General features: G+C 44.4%; 1 protein-coding gene across 1 annotated transcript in view; it reads right to left on the bottom strand.

Annotated features, from left to right (window-relative positions):
* The window catches only part of LOC311158757 (contactin-4), a 259,902-nt gene that overhangs the window by 100,617 nt on the left and 134,253 nt on the right, over positions 1 to 25,032 (bottom strand). Inside the window, exon 4 of the mRNA XM_084214354.1 lies at positions 117 to 243. Coding sequence (XP_084070480.1) covers positions 117 to 243 — 127 coding nt within the window. The remainder of the gene's footprint in view (positions 1 to 116; positions 244 to 25,032) is intronic.

Raw genomic sequence — 25,032 nt, 5'->3', positions numbered from 1 at the left:
CACAGAGCAGAGATCAGAGCTGCCCTGGGGACGTTTTTGGGATCAGCCCTGTGGCAGCCTCCAGGGACACCACTGATCACAGGAAGGCTCTAAGAACAGCCAAGCATTGAACAAACCCAATGGTTGGTCTGGGATTTCCTTTCACTTCACAGCTCAGCTTCACTTTCTTCTCCTCAGAGTCCAAGGGGAAGATGACGCTGTCGGGCTCCTGGAGGAACACTGGCCCATGCAGGGTGTTGTCATCTGCAGGGACAGGGAAATGGGACAGGAATCACTCATGGAACCTCCTCTTGCAGGCTTGAAACACAAAGCAGAGTCTCAGCAGCAAGAGGCCGAGTGCCATTCACCTTGGAAAAGAGCTGGTGTCACTTTATTTAGTTGATAACGGCAGATTTATTTTTTTTTCCCCCAAAAGCCACTGGACCTCACCCAGAGTCATGAAAGTGTCCTACACAGAGCACAGAATGGAACCTCACCCAAACCATGGGGACAGGCACTGCTGTCACAGCAGAGCTCAATTCAAATCACCCCACACCTCCCAGCAGTGGGGCTCCCAGCCCTGCCAAGGGCATCCCACACTCCTGCCCTTCAGAGCAGTAAAAACTCACGCTAGATACAGGTAGGAGAGCGAAAATATTTTGGCAAAGCAAGCTGACACGACCTTCAGGGAGCTCAGGAGTCATTTCCCAGCAGTCCAGCACTCTGAGGCTGGTGATTACTGACGGGAGCCTCCCCTGAGCTGACTTTTCTCCTTCATTTTAAAAATACACTCCAGTTTTTTGAGCTGTTAAGTCCTCCCTTTCTCCTTTCCTCTCTTCTCAACCACTTTCTGCTTTCACCTTTTCAATTTATCCTCTCTCAGACCTGGGAGCTGCTCACAGGTCCGTTCCTGAGGTGCAGCTCTTCCCTGCCCACCGCTCTGCAGAATTTCAGGACATTCACTGACGCTGCCCAAAACACCCACAGAAAGCTCTGACTGAATTCCCTGCTCTCCATCCTGTTTGTATCAGTTTTATCTCCACAGTGGCTGTTCAGAACACAAAAGAAACCAACTTTTCCTGCCTGAAAAGATCAGCTCTCTTGATTTCACTGAGACTTTTCCTCTCATCAGTGTCAATGTCTGGCTGCTCCTTCAGACACTGACACTGTTCAGAGCAAGTGAGGACACGCTGGAAGTGCTCACAGTCAGAAAGTGACTGGAAGGAGCCTTGATTTAACATTTTTTAATCATTTTCCAATCTTTTGCTGCCCTGCAGACTCTGTTCTTTCAGTGTGCAGGGACTTGCAGGGATGTGAACACGGAGTTCACTTCAGTCAGGCTGCTGGAAGCCCACCCAGGTGTGGATACAGGAAATTTGTGGGTATAGGAGGTCAGGGGAAAATGAATAAATAAAATTTAGAGATGATGGGATGTACAAAAAATATAGAGGAATAAAAAGAATGAACAGTAGATGATGGATCTTCCAGATGGAAGGAAGGTGAGAATGAATGGGAGTAACCCTGATATTGCCTGACCCTGAGAATCAGCTGGATTTACCAAGGACAGAACAACAGCCCTTCACTCAGGGAGAGCAAATTCTGTCATCTCCACAGGAGCATTTCACAGAGACTCTGCCAGGAAGATTAGAAAGGAACCACCTCTCCCCCGTGTCCCACCACAAGCACAGTCACAGGCCTTGTATTTATCTTTATTTTTAATTATATGTTAACGATACCTGACTGGAACTCATCCATTATTCAAAACACATTTCACATTGTCTCTAGCTTTAAATTACACCTGTGTGCAACTCATGTTGCTGGTGGGAAAAGATAATAATAGCCATGAAGCATGAGGGACTGGATTATGGCATCCAAACTTGTTCCTGAGACCCTGCACTCCCTGAGCAGCCTCCTTCACCCTAGGAAAGAATATTATAGCCTGGCCCATAAGGATTACAGCTCTGAGAACTGTAGGATGGCTTTGAAAGCAAGAGATTTAAAATATATTTGAATGTATCCAGTTTTCTCACTGGAAAATGCACAAGTGCTCAGGTCCTGTGTAAGAGATGCCTCAAATCCCAGGAGCACAGAGTCTGATGGTGGCACGAGCCAGAGCATCCCAGATAATCCAGTTAGGGACTGCTGACTCAGGGATGTGTGTGACTGCCTCTGTCACCTGCCTCACACCCCTCTCTGGGCTGTCATCTGCTGTTATTTCAATTAGAGAATGTCAATTTATATCACATCACACCAAAGGTCTGACTTTGGTCCTCCTCCCATCTCAGGAAAACACAGCTTGCATTAAAAATGAACAGCTCAGCTGCTTGAGGTGGGAAACAGGAACAAACCTGAGGGTCCAAAAGTGTCCCCACACCTCCAGGACATCCCCTGGCTGCAGGAGCAGAGGTGACCCTGCAGCATCCTGCTCTTCAAGGGTTAATGAAACTGGCCACACCTGTAAGAACCATCCTGTCTGTGTCATTAATTACTGAGCAATTAACAACTTCAAAAACACAGACTCAAGACAGAGAACTAAAGGTAGAAACAATCACAAATAGGTGAAAACACTGATTTGTCTACTGAATAACTCAGTTCACCCAAGCTCAAGTGGAAGCTCACGAAAGATTAAATCAAAACACTCCCAAATATTCCCCCTGCTGCTGACACCGTTCAACATTCAGCTTTTACCTGGCAAAAAAAGGCCTGCCCTTCCTGTTGGGCTGCAAGAGGAAAAACCCTGGTGTGATTTTCAAGCAGAGGGAGAAGCTCTGAGAGCAGCTGCAGCCTGTCAGGGGAGCAGAGGAGCAGGAAAAACCTCGCAACGCTGGCTAGATAAAATTATTTTGAGTGCCTTTCTTCTTCCTCTTATTGCTGCCTGTGTATAACCGAGATAAGCAAGTCCAAACTATTTAATCTTCAGCCTGTGGAGCTGCTTTGCTGCAGCTTTAATGTGTGATTGAAATCACTGCAGCCCAGATCCCAGCTCTGGGTGATAAGGGCTGAGCCACAGAACCTGCCACAGGAGGAGGATTTGCTTCACAGAGCACTAAAGAGTCACTAATAAATAAAACAAGCTGCCATCTAGATTCTTGCAGACAGGAAACCACAAGTGCCTGCACCAGAAAAAGCCCATTTTGGACTGAGTTGTGTTACTCAGGTGTTTATTGTCAGCACAGCCAAAGGCTTTTGCTCCACTGAAGTGTTTGCTTTTGTGGGAGCAAAGTTTTGCTGTTTGGACAACTCTGAAATGCAAATTCTACACTTTTAAAAATAAATTCAAAGTGGTAACTTTCTTTCTGTCGCAGCAATGTCCAGGGACTCGCACTCCAGCAGTGATAACACGTTTTTGGTTTATCACTGGTGAGCACTATGAGCAGCTCTATCCACAGAAAGCACCGAGGCCAGCAGGAGGCTCTTTGCTGTGCTTCGAGGCTTTTTCCCTCACCCTGCCCATCAGATTGTGTCTAATAGACTCTTTTTGGTCATTTCATCAAAAAAGAACAAGCAGCAGTGCATATCTGTGTACACACACCTGAAAGTGCCCAGGTATTTTAACCCACTTCCCTTTCACACCATTCAACACATTTCCCACTGCCCCAGGACCATAAAATAAATAACTTTCCCAGCCAAACTAACTGGTGAGACACTCCCCAGGGCAGATTTTATTTTCTGAGTTACATTTCTTAAATGAGTTAACCCAGAATGAACATGAGCCACCCTCAGCTTAAGACAACCTGCAAACAAGACTGGCTTCCAAAAAAGCATTTTTCCCCCTCCTTGTCAGATAAAACAAATGTACTCCTGCTCTGGGTCTGCCTCCTCTGACAGAAGTGTGTTTCTTTCAGTTCAAGGCAGGATGGAAGAAATTTCAGTGGCTTTGACAATAAAAGAAGCATTTCAACCACAGAAGGAGGTGTGTGTCCATATGGTGCTGGATGGAAAGCGAGAGATCATTTCAAAGAACATTCTGCTCAATACATATTTTTCCCCCTGGTGAATTACAAAACCTATTAAAAAAAAAAAAAGCCAGATTAATTGGAATACATTCCAAATGAAGGGTGCATTTGCTGTGTCCCTCCAGTGCCCCAAAGCTGAGAGCCAGCACGTGCAGTTGGATGCTGAATGCTGTCAGCTTCCCCTGCTTTTGAGGAATTGAAACGTGAGGAATGCCAGCCGAGGTTAATTCACACCAAACAGGTGGAACCATTGCTATTCTCTCTGAACATTAAGCCTGGTGACAGATACTGGTACCTAAATAGAACTGCTTTAATTTCCATTGAAAGTTATGGCCAATTTGAGAGAAAGTTTAATTGAATATTCCACACCGTAGGGAAAGATAATAACTAAACTGAACGGAGAATTCTTGGAGTAAATCCAGGGTAAATGAGAGGAATGCTTCCCTTGTTTGCTGCTGAGGGAATTGCTCCCTGCTCTGCGTGCTGAGCTGTTTTCACACACTGCTACAAGCTGGTATTTCTTTGAGACAAAAGTGCACCTTGGGAAGAGCAGCTCTTCAGAAAAGTGGGAAGTGGAATGGATGGGACAGCTCAAGGGCACGGCTGATTGCCACAGCCCTGCTCTTCAAGGTGAGCAGCTGCACTCCATCCTCTGAGCAGCAAAGGGCTCCACTGGATGGCTCTCTCCTTCCTTTCTGCCTATCACTCCTGCTAACAGCAACTGCACTTGGCTTTGAAATTCAAACAAAGAATATTTCACACCATGCAGTCCTGCTGCGACTAATCCTGGAGACTTCTCCATGAACAAGACCCACTAAAAGAAAAGCAAAAAAAGATAAAACCCAGATATTTTAAAAGTGTACAAAGTGGTGTTTTCCACTTGTAGCTCTGCATCTTTGGGGACAACTCCTTGACACAAGACTGGGCTTGTTTTGAGGCACCTACAGGTGTCCAACAGGTACTTGTGAGCCTTCTGCTGTCCCCTCTCCCCCTCTGCTGTCCCCAGCCCTGCCTGAGAGGTGACAGCTGCCACAGAGGTGTCTGCCAGCCAAGCTCCAAAGCAGGATCAGACATTCCCCAGGGACCACAGGAGCCCAGGAGGGAATAAACCTCCCCTCTGGCAAAGCCAGCTGTGGAAGGGCTCCAGCACTGGAGGTGGATTCAGCAGAGCTCTGACAGCTCCACTGAGGAGTGACCTGGAGCAGCCTGGATGAAAGGCAGGGTGAATCCAACAGTGTGCCCTGAGCTCTGAGCATCCACACAAATGTGGGTATTCACATGGGGATAGCATAGACACAAATTTGGATATCATACACACAAATGGGGATATCATAGACACAAATTTGGATATCATAGACACAAATTTGGATATCATACACACAAATGGGGATATCATAGACACAAATTTGGATATCATACACACAAATGGGGATATCATACACACAAATGGGGATATTTGTATGTGGATATCATGCCCAAAAATCTAGATATTCACATGTGGACATCATCCACACAAATGTGGATATTCACGTGGGGATCTCATAGGCACAAATGTTGATATCCTACACACAAATGTGGATATTTGCATGTGAATATCATACACACAAATATGGATAGTTGTATGTGGATATCCTACACACAAATGTGGATAGCATAGACACAAATGTGGATATCACAGACACAAATGTGGACATTCACATGTGACTATCATAACACAAATGTGGATATTTGTGTGTGGATAGCATACACACAAATGTGGATATTCCCTAAGCCTCCTCTCCTGGCTCCAGACTGCTGGGAGAGGCCATTCCCACCACAGCACAAGGGTGACCTGTCCTCCAACAAAACCCTCATTTACCAGGATGCAGATTGAGTTCTCTTAGCATGTCAACAACCTGATTATGATCACACATATGATCTCCTTCAGGGTCCCACAAAGCACATTGCTCCAATACTGTAGAAAATCACAAATTTCTTCCCTGAGTCACCACAGCCAACAGCAGGAAAATAAACAGAGGAACTCACAGTGCCCTGTTGAGGACAATATCAGCCCATGACAGAGCTGTGAGTATAAAACAATAGCAGAAATCAGATTGATGCAGTGCTAATGGTGCTACCACCAGTGCTGGATGTTCTTGCATAGAGCCACTCATGAATAAAAATGTTTGCAGGGCCTGTGCTAATTATCTATTGATTTATTAGTAAAATGTAAGGTGCTGATATAATTGCAGTCTGCCAAGAACACACATCTCCATTGCAAAACTTTCAGCTGTCTTGAGTATGACAGGGACTGTAAAGTGGATGTATTAAAGAAGCAGAAGCAGTTGGTTACATGTGCATATTTTAAAGCCACATACTTCCTTTCCACAATACCTCCCTGGACTTGGATTGATTTGAATCTCTGAAGTAATCAGGAAGGTGTGTAAAAGCAGTTAACAAATGCCATCCTCCCCCCCCAGCAGCAGACAGGCAGAGTTATACAGTGAAAAAGCCTCTTTCCTTTAAAATCCCCAAGCCTTAGAAAAGACAAGTCCCTGGGGCAATAACCTATAATCTCTGTCTCATCTATTGCTGCAAAAACAAAGACAACTCTGCCAGTGTGTCCGGGCTCTCCCTTGATTGAGGAGCCAAACCCTGCACAAAGCTTCAAGGTGAAAGGAGCTCTCTGGTGCTTGCCTTCAAGGTGAAGCCTCTTTTCTCCCTCCCTCTTTAAGTACATCAGTCAAAGGAGAGCTGATCCCTGCCAGCTTTTTATCCAGCTATTTACAGAGCAGTTCGGGCCGTGCACTCACCTCTCAAATATTGGTGAATAAGCAGATGGAATTACCAGGGCCTCAGGTGTGGTATTTTCTGGAGGAATTGAGAATCCAAGCCCTTCCTTGCCAGGCACTGCCCACCCCAGTGCTGGGCAGGCTCCTGACCCTGGACAGGAAAACCTCCCTCACTTTTCACTGCTGCTAAAGCAAGAAAATGTTTAACAATCCTGTAAACAGGATCCAAGGCTGTAATCTCCAGGTGGTTCTGTTCCATAAATGGATTTAAGGCATTTGAAGTCTGCTGTTGGGCACTGGGCTGGCAGCTCAGCTCCTCTCACTCTCTGTAACTTCGTTGGAGTGGCTGGAATTGCTCCAATTCAGGGCACATTTGAGGAGTTGCCCTTCAATTTTTTTCATTGTTGTTTTTCAAAACGTTTCTGCAACCCTCAGCAGAGCAGGAGCAAAAGCCAATCCCAGTACCCAGTGGGAATTAGAGAACAGAGGGTTCCTGCTGTGGCTCTGGAAGCTGCCACACAGCAGCACCATGGGCACTCCCCAGCCCTAAAAATCCCCATTTATCCCCATTTTTCTGCTGGGTCATCCCTGCAGAGCGACCAGAGCCTCTATGCAAACCCAGACACACAAACCCAGCCTTAAAATTAACATCAAAATGCCAAACTGAGGCAGCTTTAAACCAAGTCCTCAGAGTTCAATCAGCAAAGCATCAAAGGAGCAGCCAGGAGCGCAGGTTGTGCAGTCTGCCCACGGACAACACGCATTCCTTTAATTCCTTTAAATGTTATGAACTTTCAAGCAACACAGCAGGGAAAAGGTATCAGTAATAGCTGTCAAAAACCTGACTTTTGACTTCTGACACTGCAGTTTAGCACTCCCCAAGCCTGCTCAGAGGGATGGCATTTGTCAGCAGAGCCTTTCCTCCCCCTGGTGTCACACGAGCAGGTGAAGCTCTCACAGTCTCCTGGCTCACCCTAAAGAGCAGCACCATGGGGATGCCCCAGAGACAGAACTCACCCCCAGGGAACAGTCTGGCCCAGTTCAAACTGCCCTGCCCAGCTCAGCTTTGGGAAGAGAAGCTCCTTTTGGTGATGCTTCAACACCAGGAGAGAGCTGCTCCTGGAAACAGGGTCTTCAATGCAAGGAATGGCCTTGAGTGGTGCCAGGGCAGGTTTGGGTGGGATATTTGGGAAAACCTCTTCACTGAAAGGGTGGTCAGGCACTGGAACGGGCTCTGCACGGAGGCACCATCCCTGGAGGGTTCAGGAGGGTGAATGTGACATTTGGGGACAGAGGCCAAGGTGGGTTTGGCAGTGCTGGGGAATGACTGGGCTTGATGCTCTCTGAGGGCTTTTCCAACCTCAGCAATTCCATGATTCTGTGACAGCCAAGAGCCTCAGTTTCCCAGCAGAGCCCTTCCCAAGGGTAAAATAAATTTATTTATTTATTTATTTATTTATTTATTTATTTATTTATTTATTTATTTATTTTACTTATGAAGACTTTGGTTCCTCACCTAGAGAACACTGAGATGAAACATTATGCAAAATGCAAATTCAATATTGATGAGGAGAGCGAGGCAAGAGCTAAATTGAGGGGGATCACATGGATTTCCTTCATCTGGCCTATAATTAAAACCCAATTTTATTTCATTGTTCACCAAGAAATGATGGTTTACTGTGTTGATAGGATGAAATCAAATAAAGTGAAATAAATCACTCACTATGCAAAGTGCATTTATGTCAAGCCAGTATAAAGCTGGAGCCTTATGGAAGTCACAGATCAGAACTGTGGTGCAAACTAAATTTTACTCTCGTCTGTGTTTTAGTATGAAAAGCCCAAAATATCACAAAGATGCCAAAATAAGCACTAACTTGCATTACTTGTTTTGGGAGTAATGGCAGACCAGAGAAGTTGTAGTGGCTTGCTTTTCTCTTTTGGTAAATTACAAGTCAGAAGTTAAAAGCAAGAAAATTAACTAAAATCATGTAATTTCATTCTAGAGCAGAGAAGGCTTAATGGGTAATGGCAATAACGTGCACTGCTTCAGCAATTTTTTCATTACAATTGCACACACAAAAATAAAAAAGGCCTTTTGTGTTTTGAAAATTAAGGATTACACTGGATTGAGAACACACTATGAAAAATCTATTTTTTTTTTCCAGAAGCCTCAAAGACAAATAAGAATTTCTGTAAGCAGCCTTTTATCTGGGACAGAGAGCTTGGGCTTTAACTTCTCTGCAGCAAGCACAGCAGCACACTCCATAAGGAGAAAAGTGCAGGCACAGTAATTAACCAGGGAATAACTCTTTATGGATCACTGCTGCCTGGGCAGGGCCTTGTTCTGTGAGCAGCAAAAATTCAAAGCCACAAAGTTCCTCCTGAGCCATTTGCTGCTCAAGGCATCACTTCTGAGAGAGCTTCAGCACCCTCAGCACTGTGGCTGCAGGGAGGTTTGTAACAGCACTGAGGAAGGGCCAAAAGCAGCTCTAAGACATGAAAATAAACATAAAAGCATGAAAACAAACAGAGAGAGATGAAAACAAACATAGAGGAAGAGATGAAAATAAAGACATGGAAACAAACATGGAGAAAGAGATGAAAACAAATATAAAGACATGAAAACAAACATGAAGACATGAAAATAAAGAGATGAAAACAAACATAGAAACATGAAAACAAACATGGAGAAAGAGTGAAAACAATCATAGAGAAGAGATGAAAACAAAGACATGAAAACAAACATACAGAAAGATATGAAAACAAATATAAAGACATGAAAACAAACATACAGAAAAAGATGAAAACAAACAGAGAAAGAGATGAAAACAAATATAAAGACATGAAAACAAACATAAATACATGCAAACAAACATGAAGACATGAAAATAAACATAGAGAAAGAGATGAAAACAATCACACAGAAAGGGATGAAAACAAATATAAAATCATGAAAACAAACATAAAGACATGAAACAAAGTCATACAAAAAAACCCCCATATATAAAGATATAAAAAACATGAAGACATGAAAAGAAATATCCATAAAGACATGAAGACATGAAAATAACCATAAAGACATGGAAACAAACACGTAAAGACATGGAAACATACATGAAGACATGAAAATAACCATAAATACATGAAAACAAATATGCATAAAGAGAAGAAAACAAACATAAAGTCATGAAAACATACATAAAGACATAGAAAAACCCCATAAAGACACGAGAACAAACATCTTAAAAACTTCTGTCTTTTCAAGGATGCAAGAGATGGAGATGATAATGTGTAATTAACACCTGGGAGAACAGACAGCAAAATTAGTGCTGAGCTTTCTGCTGATGCCCTTTAGGAGCTGCTCTGGCCCAGAAGGAAGGGCCCAGCCAGGTGAGGGTGGTTTCTCTCAGGGGGGTTTGACACAGATGTGGTTTTAGGGCTCAAGCACATTTGTTACCCTCAGACCTTAATTAAACACACACATCCTTCATTCTTCACTCAAAATCTGTCTCATGCAGCAAAAAAGATCCTTGTCATTGCTGGAAATGCAGACATCTCTGGAAGCTGGTTGTGTTCATTCTGCAGCAGTGTAAGGTACATCCCTCCTGCTTTGCTGGGGGGTTTGGGTGGGATTGGACCTTAAACCCACCCAGGATGGACCTTAAACCCACCCAGGATGGACCTTAAACCCATCCAGGATGGACCTTAAACCCACCCAGAATGGACCTTAAACCCACCCAGAATAGACCTTAAACCCACCCAGGATGGACCTTAAACCCACCCAGGATGGACCTTAAACCCACCCAGGATGGACCTTAAACCCACACAAGATGGACCTTAAACCCACCAGAATGGACCTTAAATCCCATCCAGTGCCACCCCTGCCATGGCAGGGACACCTCCCACTGTCCCAGGTGCTCCAGCCCCAGTGTCCAGCCTGGCCCTGGGCACTGCCAGGGATCCAGGGGAACCCTAACAAACCTGTTAAAATCCTGAGTTAAAGCTGACTCTGCTGTCACCTCAGCAGGCTGCTGGTCTGTCTGCCCAATTAACATCCTCTAATTAAGGATTCTTTTCCCTATATCAAGACAGCCACCAATTAACCACTACATCCTCCAACATATCTACTTAAAAACTTGTGAGCTGCTCTTGGTTTTTTTGTCAGCACTGCCAGGATCTGAGCTCCTTTTTGAACTTCTCTGTAAACTTTCCCTCGACTCTTTACTCAGCACAAACGTCCCCTGGGCTTCTCCCAAGTAAGCCAAACCCTGCTGGGTTCCTGCTGCAGCAGCATTACTTTGTTTACCTCTAGAAGAGAATTAGAAGCATTTTCCCAGTAAAGAGCAAATGTTTACAGTGCAGAGAGCCCCGTGCCTGTGTTTGCACTGCTCAGTAACGCTGGCAATATATCCCTTAAATATTTCTCTAATCCCATGGATGATTTTTCATCTTGCTGGGCTTAGTCAACGAACACACAGCAAGCTCCTGCTTAAACAAAGCCAGTTCTCCCTCCTGAAGGAGCTCTGAGCACACGACCCACAGCCCTTAATGGGCACATTCCCTGTATCCCATACAGGGACCAGCAGTTTGCCTGGAAAAACTCATTTTCTCCCCAAAGCCCCCCCTGCAGCTCCCACCTCCTCTCCTACAGCTGCTCCAGCTTCCAATTCACAAAAGCAGAACCTCTTTAGAACCAAAATAAATACTAATCTTAAATTCAATGTACCCTGACAGCAAATAAGTTTGCTGTGCTTACTTCAGCATGAATAAAAAGCCCGCAAGGAGACTCCTACATAAGAGTATATTTACAAGTTCCATTACCCACTGGAGAGATTGATGTAATAAACCCATAATAAAAAGCCTGGTGTTATGGATTTCTCTAATGTTTCTTATCAAACAGCCTGTATTATCTGGGCTTGTGTATTCAATTTAAAATAGGTTTGCAATAAGTGCCTGAGAGCTGGAGGTCATTTTCCCCGAGTTTTCTGACACGCTGGGACGTGCAGTGTCTTTTCCTGCCCTGGGAAGCTAAAAGCAGTTTGGAGCTCGGTGGAGAGCAGTTTACAAAGTGGGCAGAGGGTGAATCCAAGAGAAAAAGATTGGGAATGCATTACCTGAACAGCTATTGCCACCTCAAACCACAGAGAGCTCCTCGGGGCACAGGACGCAGCACAGTTTATTTTTCTGACTCAACAGAAGAAGGCAGTTGTTCCTCAGGAGATAAAACCCGGCCACAGAAATTGTTTTGCCAACAATTGTCACCTCATTTGTGTTTCATCCTGGCTGGAAGCAACACAGCCCAGGTGTTCTCCGGGACCTGCACGGGATCTGCTGCAGTCACTTCAGCTTTTAGGTAAAAATAGCCCAAAATTGGGACAACAGCTGCAGTGGTTGGAGGTGGAAGCAATAGCTTCCTATTTATTTCACCTATTTATTTCTTCCCTGGCACCGGATTTAGCTAATAACCATTAGTTGCTAATTAGGATTCAAAGGAATTTTCCTTAGGACCTATTTCAAATCATTGCAACACAATTATGCAATGCATTTTCCTCGTTTATTAACATTGCTGTTTTAATTTTCAGTTCTTAACCTCTCACTCTCCAGCGTCCACTGCTCACTTTGAAGCAGCTCCACGGACCTACATGAGAACATCCATTTCCAGTCCATCTCCCTTTCCCTGGCACCATTTTTGCTAAAGCCTCCTGGATGAACAATTCAGCCCTGTAAAATCCATCCCCAGAATCAGGGATGGATGGGAGATTGGGAAGGAATTCTGGCTGTGAGACTGGGGAGGGGCTGGGCTGGAATTCCCAGAGCAGCTGTGGCTGCCCCTGGATCCCTGGCAGTGCCCAAGGCCAGGCTGGACACTGGGGCTGGAGCACCTGGGGCAGTGGGAGGTGTCCCTGCCATGGGACTGCAGCATCTTTAAGGTCCCTTCCTGATGCCCTGTGCAGGCTGCCCTGGAGCAGGGGCTGGGCAGAGTCCCAGAATAAAGCAGGGATTTATCCAAAGGATCTCCTCCATGCACCCACCTGGGGCAGCACCAGAGCCCAGCCAGGGCTGCACCCAAGATGACCCAAAATGGCCCCAAAATGCCCGGCCGGGCACGGGGTCTCTCCCTGGGATCAGCTCTGCTCCATTTGCACCTTGCAGTTCATTGTCCCATCCCAGCTTCAGCCCCTGCAGTCCCACCCTGCTTGTTTTTCTCTCTCCAGCCCACGGGGTTTGTGCTCCTGGCTGAGATTTGGCTCATTTGTCCTTGGTGCCCAGCTGGAGCAGGAATTGTTTTGTCTCCCTGCTCTGTGCACAGAGCTCAGCATCCCCTGATGTGAGCCCAGCCCCACACACTAAAGCAGCACAGAATGTGAAACACAGAAAAGCCAAACCTGAGGCATCATTCTCACCCAAACTATTCTGTGATTAAAAGACGCTTGAAAAGTCTAAATTCACACTGCATTCCCCCTGACCAGCTTAAAGAGACCTTTTATGCTTTTACAGCACAAGTCATGTGGGTTGGGTTTCTTATGGCCTTTTTCCATGTTATTTAACAGCTTTTAAAAGGAAGACGATGCCCAGAACCAAACTTTAATGGAAGACCTTGAACAAATAACAGCAGAAGAAAATTTGAATGCTTGATAATTTGTGTTATTTTTTTTTTACTACCAATGTGAATCCAACCCTAGCAAATTAAAACAGGAAGAATTAATTGGATATGCAAATAAGATTATTCACTATATAAATCTAATTACATACCAATTTGCTTTAACAGCATGAAAAAGACAAAAAAGCCTCTTTGTAAATTGTTTTCAAAACCACCTGTAGCACAACAAAGGGGCAGGGCTGGATCTGGGAGGTGCAGCTTTCAGCACTAATCCAGCGAGGTGTTTTGAAGATCTCATCAAGATCCCTTTGCCACGGGCACCCTGCTCTGTTCCCTGATTTCCCAAATTTCATTAGTAGTTTTCAAACACTGCCTTTGTTTTTATGCCAGGAACAAACAAACGAGGCTGGATCTTGGGAATATGAGGTGATTCTGGGCACAAATCCTGACTTTTCTGAGCTGGGCCAGGTTTGTTTTCCTGCCTGAGCCCAGAGAAGCAGGGGATGTGCTGGGGCACCCTGGGAGCTGCTGCCTGCACATCCTGAGCCCCTCAGAAAACAAAAATGACAAAGGAATAATTAACAGGAGCCAAGAGTGGATGAGGGAGATCTCTCCAGGGGGAAGAAGCCTGTTAATCTGGGAGCCTTTTGTGTCCAAGAAGCAAATTACACTGATGGCCAATTTATTTCTTTGAGCAGCTCCTTGTCAGGAGGAGTAAAAATTACAAACAAGATCACTGGAATTGATTAAGATACAGAATGGCTGAGACCATAATTAGTGTCCATGTGCCATCCCTGATAAAGGGTCCCAATCACTCATTTTCTCTGACTGTACGTTGCATTTTGTCATCTAAATCTGGTTCCTGGGTTCACATTGGAATCTAAAACAATCCAGAGCAAAAAGCATGAAAAATAATATTCCAAAGAAAAGGAATATAATGGTCACACCTCTACAGCAAACAGGAATTGATGTCACCTTATGGAAACAAGTTGTTGTTATTATAGAAAATTAAATTCAACTTACTTGAGAAAAACCTGCAAAACATTGAAGAGTTGTTAGAAAATTAAATGTGCACTGGAGGCAGAAATTTGGTGAACACAGAGGAGGTTTTTTTGTCACTTAAACTCTGTATATCGAGAGGTTTTGCAGCCTTTACTGTCTACTTGAAATTATATTAATAAAGAAAGGGGTGCACTGCCCTTGCACTTTATACATTGAAATAGATACTGAAAAGAAATGCAGAATTTTGCACACAGAGGAGGGGTTTTTGTCACTTAAACTCCATATATGGGATCTGTTTGCAGCCTTTCTTGTATATTTTAGATTGCATTAATAATGGAGGATAGCTCAGGATGAGAATTCCACCTCTCCAGAGTCACTGGTGACACATTTATAAGGTTTAACAAAGCTGCTTTTCCTTTAAGGCTACCAATACATTTGTACACTCACACTGATCCATTTTTCTATTTATTTTAAATGCTCTGTGGGCAGCTGCACAGCAACTCCTGAATTTACATGAGACCTGAAGCCTTCAGGAACTGCTTAAAGAGTTTTTAAACTCCTGCTTGCTCAAAAAACAATGATTGGAAGGGACAAATACATCAGTAAGGGACGGGGTCTTTTGTGTCCTCCAGCACCACCGAGCAATTGGTGGGAAATTTGGTGTTGTTTCCTCTAAATTTTGAGAAATTTAGAGCCAGGGGAGCTCCCAGATGCAAACCACTGCAGGGGAAGGAGTTTTTGTCGCTGGAATTTATCCTTGTGTCAACCCTCACTTCACCGATTGCGACTGACACGCTTCATCAGCTGACACACCTTAAAAAGGAGCTTTAAAGGAACAAAACAAAAGCTGTGATGACATCTCCTAAATGCCAAACCCCTCGCTCGCTGCTGCATTTTCATACATCCCCTAAATGCCTCCAAAAGACAGCGGTAAAGCGCCAGAGATTGCCTCCACTTAAAAATAAGAAGGGGCGGCGAGGTTTTAGCGGTAATTGGGTGCCACATTAGAGAAAGTCACAACAGAAGAGGCGTTTGAAGGGTTTGGAAGAACACAACACCTTGCAGGAGGCGTGAGTGGCAGTGCTGACTCCGAGGTGTCAGAGCTCACGGGGTAACAGCTCGCACAGATCAATCCTGCTCGGCTCTGACAGGCACATTTCGCCGCACAGCCCGAAAAAACCCAGCCATGAGCACATTTCCTACCCAGGCAGCGCCCTGCAAACCAGCACAGCCACACCTGAGCTGCAAACGCTGAGTTTGTGTGGGAACGAGCTGGAATTGGGGAAGGTTTTGAGAGTTTGAGTCAATAGTGCTCAAAAAAACCAACCAACCAACCAACCAACCACAAAAACAAAAAAAAAAACCAAAAAACACACACACAAAAAAAAATTCCAAAAAATAACCAAAACAAAAAACCAAAGAAAAGGAGGAACACAGCATTCAGACCATTACTGCATGTTCCAGGAACATTCTTATTCCAGGAATAACTCCCAGTATTCCCAAGGTTAAGGGGGAGATTTCTCCTGCTCAAGTCCCAGGTCAGGTTCCCATCTCCTGTGCTATTACTCAGCTTGGTTGGGCAGTTCCTGACCTCCCCAAAGTGCCCAACAACCTCTGCCCATGGGGAATGTGGCCCTGGCCTGCCCAGGATGGGAATTGTGGTGAGAATGATGTCTCAGGTTTCAGCTTTTATATTTTTCAGGTTCTGTGATGCTTTAGTGTCACTATAAGACACGCAAGAAGAGAACGCAAGCGCACACTGCTGCTCTCAAGGTGAAGGAAAAAAAGGGAATTTTATTTTCTGATATTTATAGATTTCCAAAAGTGGCAGTGGGTTGGAGGGTGACAGTGCCACCTCTCCAGTGACACTGGACCAACCAACAGTCCATCACATTTCTCCTCCTCCATAAAGGAATGCAAAACAATGAGTTACTTACAGAAAGTGTGTGAGAAAGTTTGCTACAAGAACGTAAACATCAGAAGGCTCAGAAAAACTTAAAAAATCAGGGTGACATCTTTTGTGTGCAGTTCTGGGCTCACATCAGGGGATGCTGAGCTCTGTGCACAGAGCAGGGAGACAAAACAATTCCTGCTCCAGCTGGGCACCAAGGACAAATTCCTGGCGTGGTTTAGGCTGCACTTTTTACCTGCCCAGCCCCTCTGGTGGGGATTGCAGCATTCCCAGGAGCAGCTCCCTGTCCCCAGGGCCCTGATGCAAGCCAGGCACACTCTTACAGCTCCTCTCCTGCTGCCTCTTCCCAAGGGGAGCAGCAAATTCCCCATCCCGCAGCAGCAGCCCCAGGAGAAGGTGTTTGCAAACAAACATCCCCCACGGCTGCTCCTCCTTGTCCTTGCACCTCCTGCTGCTCCCTGGTTTGGGGTAAATGCAGCTCTGTGTGGGCAGCCATCACCCAGAGGCTGAGAACCAATTATGAGATTATTTAATGAGTCATGAGCAGCAGTGGGGAAATAGAGAGAGCGTGTGAGACAACCGTGGGACAGAGGAAAGCAGAAGCAGGGCAGGAGAACGGATTTAAATGGAGATTTTTGACAGAAGTCAATAAAAGTGTTCTAAAACACGGTGCCCAGAGCAGCTGGGGCTGCCCTGGATCCCTGGCAGTGCCCAGGGCCAGGCTGGACACTGGGGCTGGAGCAGCCTGGGACAGTGGGAGTAGTCCCTGCCATGGCAGGGGTGGCACTGGGTGATTTTTAAAGTCCCTTCCAACCCAACCCATTCAGTGATTTTTGAGCTGCACTGGTGGAGGACTGGGATGGTTTCTCAGGCAGCCCAGGGGATGCAGGATCCTGCAGGGAAAGGCTCTGCCAGGCCATAGGGGTGACAAGGGACCGTCCATGAGCTGCTTTCCAGACAAAGCATCTTCCCACAAAACCTGCCCAAAGCTGAACCCCCCACCCCAAAGCTGAACCCCCCACCCCAAAGCTGACCCCACAGGACAAGCTCAGCACCCACTGCAGGAGTGGCTGCAGCTCTGATGAACCAAACCCATCCCAAAGCCACTTCCCAGTCCTGGGAGCTCGTGAGGCAGGCGGATTAAATGAGCAATAAAATGCAACTTAATGGGGTCGATGTTAAATTAGTTTCAATTATCAAACCCCGTTTTAACAAAATGAATGCCTGGCTCCCTTCCAGAGCTCACATAATTTACATGGGAAAGCACTGGGTTCTCTCTCCTCCCAGTGACTGATGGCATCTCTCCCTCGCCTTCCATTAGGGGATAAATTCCATATTCCATCCTAATACACCAACAAATTCCCAAAAAAAGAAAAGAGAGCATTCAAGTTTGCTCAGGAATGCAGCAGAGGTCGGTTAATGTAGCTGTGACACTTAATAAAACCAAGTCAGTATGAATAAATCCTGGGAAATTCTGTGCAGATTATTTAGCAATGAGTTGTTTGGAGAGTGTTATTCTACATAAGTGGGAAAACACTCAGGGAAGCTCTGCTTGTCACCGAGGGAAAAGAGGACAGGGGCTTTAGAGCACTCCCCACGTTATTTCAGGGCTGTAAGGAGGGAAAGCAGTGCCTGGCAGATGCACTTTACATGTGCTGGGAATCCATCCCCCTGTTGTGAATGGGCATCTCACTTTTGTGAGGTTGCTGAGCACCCAGTGCCTGTCCTGCCTCTCTGGGAGGGCACATGGAACCCCACTTTGCAGGGCTGTTCTAAAGGACAATTTAAATTACTCGCCACAGAGAATTGTGAAGCAATTTTTCCATGGCATCATCTGGGCTGGGAGGGTAAAAATCATTTATTTTCTTCCTAGTCTTACTGACCATGCATGGCATCATCCCTATTTCACAAATAAAAACAATGACCACATCCAGAATTCTGTCAGGGATCTATTTTGCAGACTCCAAATGCAGGAAATGGAAATGAACATAAAAAACCACCCCCTAAATAATCAAATAAAACCCACCCAAAATATTAAGGGCAAGGCAGAAGAAACAAATTTAAAAGATACAAATTAAGAAGGTGCAAATTAAAAAGGTGCAAATTAAGAAGGTACAAATTATTGGGATAGGAGGAATTTCAGCCGCACCTGAGTTCATGCTGTTCCCAACACGCACTGGACAAACTCAAAACTTTCCCACACAAACTGCTAATTTTCTTTTCAGCTGTGCCAGACAGCCACGGGAATCTTTATAAATGACAATATCCCTTAAAACAGATGCAATCTTCAGCCATTTCAACTCAGAAAATTGGAATTAAGACGCATCAACCTATTAAGATAGCTGTATTTTTCATACTTTCCCCAACACCTGGAAAGTTTAATGAAGTTTAAAGCCACCAGCTTCAGCGGGAGATGCTGACTGCTGGCTGGCTAATTAGTTACCTGTCTCATTCATTAGCAGCTTCTCCAGTAGTTGATTATAAATGTTGTAATGCTTGCCTTGCTTCACAGAGTAATTAATGTGATACAGACTATTTAACAATGGTGCCTTAGCTTGATTTATGAAGCAGAATATGTGTATTTGACTGTGAAATAAAAACCCCAAACACACCAGGAAAACCAGCCTGAAGGGACAACAGGAAAATTCTGCTTTTTCATTGCAAGACACAGGAAATCTTTCCTAAAACTTCCAACAATGAGTCAGTGCAGCCTGGCAGCAGCATATTCTTAATTTCAGAGCACAGCATTTGAGAAATGCTTCAATAAAGCAGCATCAAACAAGGCATCCTGAGCTCTGTTCATTACAGGAACTTAGCAGGAGCAGCCACTGATTCACCATGGACTGACTTTGAGCAGGAAGTGCAAAAATTCAGCAGCATTTGCTCTGCTTAATGGCCCCAACCCTGCAAAAACTGCAAGCAAGGAGGGGACAGGAATTTTTGGGAGTTGGGGTAAAAGATAATTTAAAATAAAATGATATTATAATAAATTAATAAAGTGTTTATATATAATATAATCAATTTATATATAATTTTATATAACTTTTATATATAACAATACTATAATAAATAATATTGTGTTTATATAGAATATAATCTTTATATGTAATATTTATATGTAACACTTATATATAAATTATGTTTCTATATAATAATACTATAATAAATAATTTAGTCTTTCTATAGTGTTGACCAAACCAAGAGCTCCAGGACAAATGAATCTCTTAAAGCTCCTGTATTTATTTATGTGGTGCTGGAAGGGGCTGGTCAGTGTCCAGGGCAGGATCTGCCATGGGTCAGTGGGTGATGAACAATTTTATTGTGCATCACTTGTTTTTTTACTTTATATTATTATTTACTAATACTATTATAAAGTAAATAATTATATTTTTTATTATTATTTACTATATTGTTTATTATAATAATTTATAATTATATTTTACCCTACAAAATAGCTATAATTAGAATTATTTTACCCTATAATTATATTTTACCCTACCCTGTGGGTTGTGAGGAGCCTCATTTCTCTCCCAGGCAGGGAGGAAATGCCCACCCAGACAGGTTCTGGACTAGCTAAGCCAGGCTTTGCCCAGCACCCAACACGAGCTCCCAGCAGGTTTCACCCTACACCACATCCCTCACCTCTTGTTCTGCTCCATGACCACTCAAGCTTTACAAAATTAAGCCCCTTTCCAATAATATTTAGATTTTCTAAGAATCACACAGTATTTTACCTATAAAACACCCCACTAATCACCTCCAATTTTGCCATAAAACCCATTTTTACTGGCAATAAATAATCAGTTTGGGTCCATATCCTCCCTAATTTGATAGATGCCTGGTAAAGTAGGTATTTCTGTAAGTCCCTAAATGAGACTTAATTTCAATACCTACACACTAATTCAAATGCAAAGGAGCTAAATTGAAAAGGGGCATCACATAAAACACACAGGGGATCAATACACAGCCAGAGAGTTGGAACATCTGCCTAGAAAAATGTCTGTCTGCTCCCTGCTTTATTTAAAGTGCACCATCTCACCTTCTTAACTTTTGAGAAAGAGGCAATTAAATTTACCCAGATGGACTTGAGAGTTAAACAGAGAAAAACATCATCTACCTAATCATCTGTGTATAAAAATGAGGAGATGGCACTGATGTGGCCTCTGGTTTCCTAATTTGGGAAATGATGGCCTAAATCAATCAGGTCACATCCAGCAAGGGCTTTGCTGCTGGCAGATCAGGAAGGGAAATGGGCACAGACTTCTCGTGAGGCTGACTCAAACCCTCTGCCATCACAGACAAACTGGCCACACAATCCCTCAAGAAGCATAAATTACATTTTCTCAGCTCTCCTGTGCAGAGTCCCAGAATAAAGCAGGGATTTATCCAAAGGATCTCCTCCATGGACCCACCTGGGGCAGCACCAGAGCCCAGCCAGGGCTGCACCCAAGATGACCCAAAATGGCCCCAAAATGCCCGGCCGGGCACGGGGTCTCTCCCTGGGATCAGCTCTGCTCCATTTGCACCTTGCAGTTCATTGTCCCATCCCAGCTTCAGCCCCTGCAGTCCCACCCTGCTTGTTTTTCTCTCTCCAGCCCACGGGGTTTGTGCTCCTGGGCTGAGATTTGGCTCATTTGTCCTTGGTGCCCAGCTGGAGCAGGAATTGTTTTGTCTCCTGCTCTGTGCACAGAGCTCAGCATCCCTGATGTGAACCCAGACACTAAAGCAGCACAGAACATGAAAAACAGAAAAGCCAAACCTGAGGCATCAGCTTCAGTTTAAAGGAATTTTTGTCCAGCTGAGGTTTAACCACTCTCTCTCCAGTCAGGAGAGGTGGATCCAGGACCTGCTCACCCAAAACCTGCTGGGGGGCCACACTTCTTCCTGAGGGATTTCCAAATACAGGAGTTGGAAATGAACATGAAAAGCCCCTAAATAATAATAAAAAACCCCACTCAAAGTATTAAAGCAAGGCAGGTCTGATTTGCAAACCCTTCTCCAGCAGTGCCCAGGGCTGGGTGGTGTTTGAGGAGCACCAGGAGTCACTCCCTGCCTCCTCTGCTGTGCAAACATTAATTAAGCAGCTAGCTCCAGAAATGCAAAGTGCTGCAGAACTGACCAAAATATTAATTAATTAATTATGGGGCCGCAGCAGATGAATCATTTCCCAGCTTCCTGCTCACATCAAAGTGCACGAGGAAAAAAAACCAAAAAAAAACACTGAACAAATTGAACTGCGGCCTCGTTTAGAGGAGACCATAATTTAATATGTACAACAGGGCTCCCAGCTTTAATTATTTATATTCAGACATGAAATTAGCTGAATTTCTCTGGTATGAAACCTGCAGCTGCTTGGAGAGCAGCATGAATTCAAGTCCTCGTCTCTCTGTGAATTTTGAGGTGTGATTTTTAACAGAGCTGGGTGCCCAATTTCATTGGAATGTATTGATATAAATTATGGGGGGTTTTGCCTCACAGTGGAAAACATTTGACTCTATACTGCATTTTTTCCCTTCTATATTGCATTTTTTCCCCTCCCCTGAGTTGCACAGCTGTGCTCTGAACATTCTGCTCTGAAGCATTGCTGGGGTATTGCTGTGCTGGATCAGCATGAGATCAAAGGAGAGAGAATACCTGGACAGGCATTTCTGAGAATGTTTTCCTGTTAAAAAACTTTTTGGGCAAAAACTCCAAACTACCACTAAAAAAAAAAAAAATCCAAAAACCCACAACAACTACAAAAAAAAAAAAAAAAAACCCAAACAACCAAACCAACCGAACAAAAAAACCCCCAAATAACCAAAAAAACAAACAAACAAAAAAAACCCCAAAGTGAAACAAAACAAAAAACCCAAACAAAACCAAGGCAAAACGACAAAACCAAAAGCTCCAGGACAAATTAATCTCTTGAAGCTCCTGTATTCATATGGTGCTTGCAGCTGGAAGGGGCTGGTCAGTGTTCAGGGTGGGATCTGCCATGAGTCAGTGGGTGTTGAACAATTTTACTGTGCATCACTTGGTTTTTTACTTTATATTATTATTTACTATTATTATTATTAATAAATAATAATATTATTTAATTTATATTATTATTTATATTATTATATATAGCTATAAATATATATAATATATAGTTATAACTATATATTATATAGTTATAACTATAACTCTATAAAATATAGTTATAACTATATTTTATTTTATTTCAATTATTAAATTGTTCCTATCTCTACCTTCAAGTTTTAATTTTGATTCTCCTCCCCACTGCACTGGGGTGGAGGGAGGTGAGGGGAAGCTGGGTGGGGCTAAGCTGGGTTTAAGCCCCAGCACAGTCAGGAGGGGAATGGTTAAATCTCACTATAAAATATGCATCTGCACACTCAGACTTTAATGTGTCTGTGCCAGTGCAGCTCATTAACATGCAAATACAACTTCAGCACAGAAACTCGCTGCTGCAGGAGGTTAATGAGGCAGAGGATGGCACAGAAGTCACAGGAACACAGAAAATTCCCTTTCAGATTCGTCCGGAGCATCGCAGGCACGCGATGCCACATCTGCCCTTGGCTCGCCCAGGTAGTGCCTTCTGTTTCCACCGATGCCTCCAGTCCCAGCTTTCAGTTTTCCCACCCTCTGCACTGCACTGGTGGGTGACTCTGAGCTCCAGAGGAGTGTCAGCAGCTCTCCTGGCTGCTCAGTCCCACAGAACCAAGGACAGCACCCTGGGAGGGGGGGCTGCATCACCTGGAGCTGGAATTGGACACTGAACCCCAGCATGGAAATTGTTAACTGTGAGCTTTTCACAGCCCAGCATGGATTTTATCCCTTTTATCCCTTAATAAACCTTGAAGCATTTTAAAGAGTGAGCTTTGTTTCTCACAGATCCACCAAGGCCCAAGGAGCTGGAGGCAGTGGCTGGAGCCCCAGAGGTGCTCTGGGGATGCTGCTCTTGGGGATGCTGGCACCACTCAACTCCACAGGGCTTTTTTGGGGCAGCACCCTGTTACAGATACAGATTATAATACTGGCTTTTTGCACATATTAAAAGGGATTTTATGTGTGGTGGCAAAGTCACTTTGTTATAGAGATACAGTTTTTATTTCTGTTGCTAATTAAGCTTAGACGTAATAGTGCAATAGCTGATATCAGTGTGCTTGTGTTGAAATGCCTGCTGGGATGGGGTAACACCCACTGCACACAGGGTGAGCACACCTGGACAGATGTGCCACCCATCAGCACTCACCCTCTGAAGGCAGCATGGGCCAGGGCCCAGACTAACAGTGATGATAAAAAGGACTAAACCCACAACCAAGGAATCTGCATGCTCTAAAAAGGCTGACCCAAGGAGGAGCCCTGCTAAACAGTTCTTGGAACATGGAAAATAGTTTGGGAAAATTTCCTGTGCATAAGGGCTCATGAATATGCAACAGGCTGATGTAATTAAAAGGTATTTAGGGGGTATCCCTGAAGATAACAGGGTGCTCTTGGCTGACCCTTTGCTCCATGGTCCTTGCCTCCCATTGTCCCTTACTGAGCTTTTTACATTTTCACAGGAGAGTGAAGGTGTTTTTCACAGCCCCAAACCTCATCCTTCACCAGCCCTGCTGCTCCCTGCAGCTGAGACCAATGGCCAGGATGACACCTGGACTGTGCCTGACTGAACTAAACCCAAGTATTCCCTTTTCAGCTTGAAGAACTGAGCCTAACTTTCCCAGTCATTTAAGGGTCCTCAAGGCTCTCTGGAGGGTTGGTAGACAACTTCCTGCAAAGTATTTTTTCTACTATTTTATAACTCAGTTATTAATATTATTTTTTTCACAAGGGTGGAAAAGGGTTTGCTCAACATGAAAACACAAATCTCCCCCTTAACTTCAGAATATTTAACAGCCACCTGTGCCTGTGTTCATAACACCAGAGCACGACACAAAACACTCCCACGGCTCTGGGAAGCAGTCCAAGTGCATCCCTGAAAAAAGAGCCCAAATGAGGGAGCCCTGCTCATGGCTACACCAGAATTCCCACAGCACAAGCACTTCCCTGCCTCCAGCCAGCTCAGACAATGCTGCAGGCAGCCACAGAAAATTCCAGATTTAAAACCTGCCCAAAGAAGCCAGCCCAGAGCAAGTCCTGCAGAAAAAAAAAAAACCAAAAAAACATTTCCTCACTCAGCACCTGTTCTAAAACTCACACAAAACTCACACAAAACTTCTGGGACTCCTCTCCCCACACATCTGCTAAACCTCCCTGAGCAGGACAGAGAATCTGAGGCCTGGGGAAATTCAGTGCACTGCAAAGAGGAGGGGAAATGCTGCTGCAGAATAATGGGGGGAAAACCAGTGCTGGGGAGATGTATTTCCATTAAACACTGATCTTTTATCAAGGCCATCCCCCCAAACACTTCCCCCTGAAACTTTATTTTGCTGACCCTAAGCAGTCTGCAATAGGTATTTCAAGTGGAGAAATTACAGTAAAAATATTTTCCATGCTTTTGTTTTCCCACTCTTTGGTTTATTTGCTTGAAATAAAGGCTCATCCTGGCTGTGTTCCCCCAGCCCAGCTTCCCTGGGGTTGCAATTCCCACAGCACGTGGGGGCTCTGCATTGCAGAACCTCTCTGCATCCAATTTTCTGCCAGCTCAGAAACTGTCAAAGCACATTTAGAAAGACTTGGAACCAAATTTCAAAAATAGGTACCCCTAAGTACCGGAAGAAAAGTGGCTTTGTGTTCAGTAGAGCTAAGCAGAAAAAAATGAGCACTGCTCTAAGTACTTTGTTATTATCTAAAATGCTGGAAAAGTAACCTGACAGTGAGCAC

Source organism: Fringilla coelebs, assembly GCF_963513975.1.
Source record: "Fringilla coelebs genome assembly, chromosome: 13".
In the NCBI taxonomy this organism is placed as follows: domain Eukaryota; kingdom Metazoa; phylum Chordata; class Aves; order Passeriformes; family Fringillidae; genus Fringilla; species Fringilla coelebs.
This window is presented reverse-complemented; position numbering and strand designations above follow the sequence as displayed.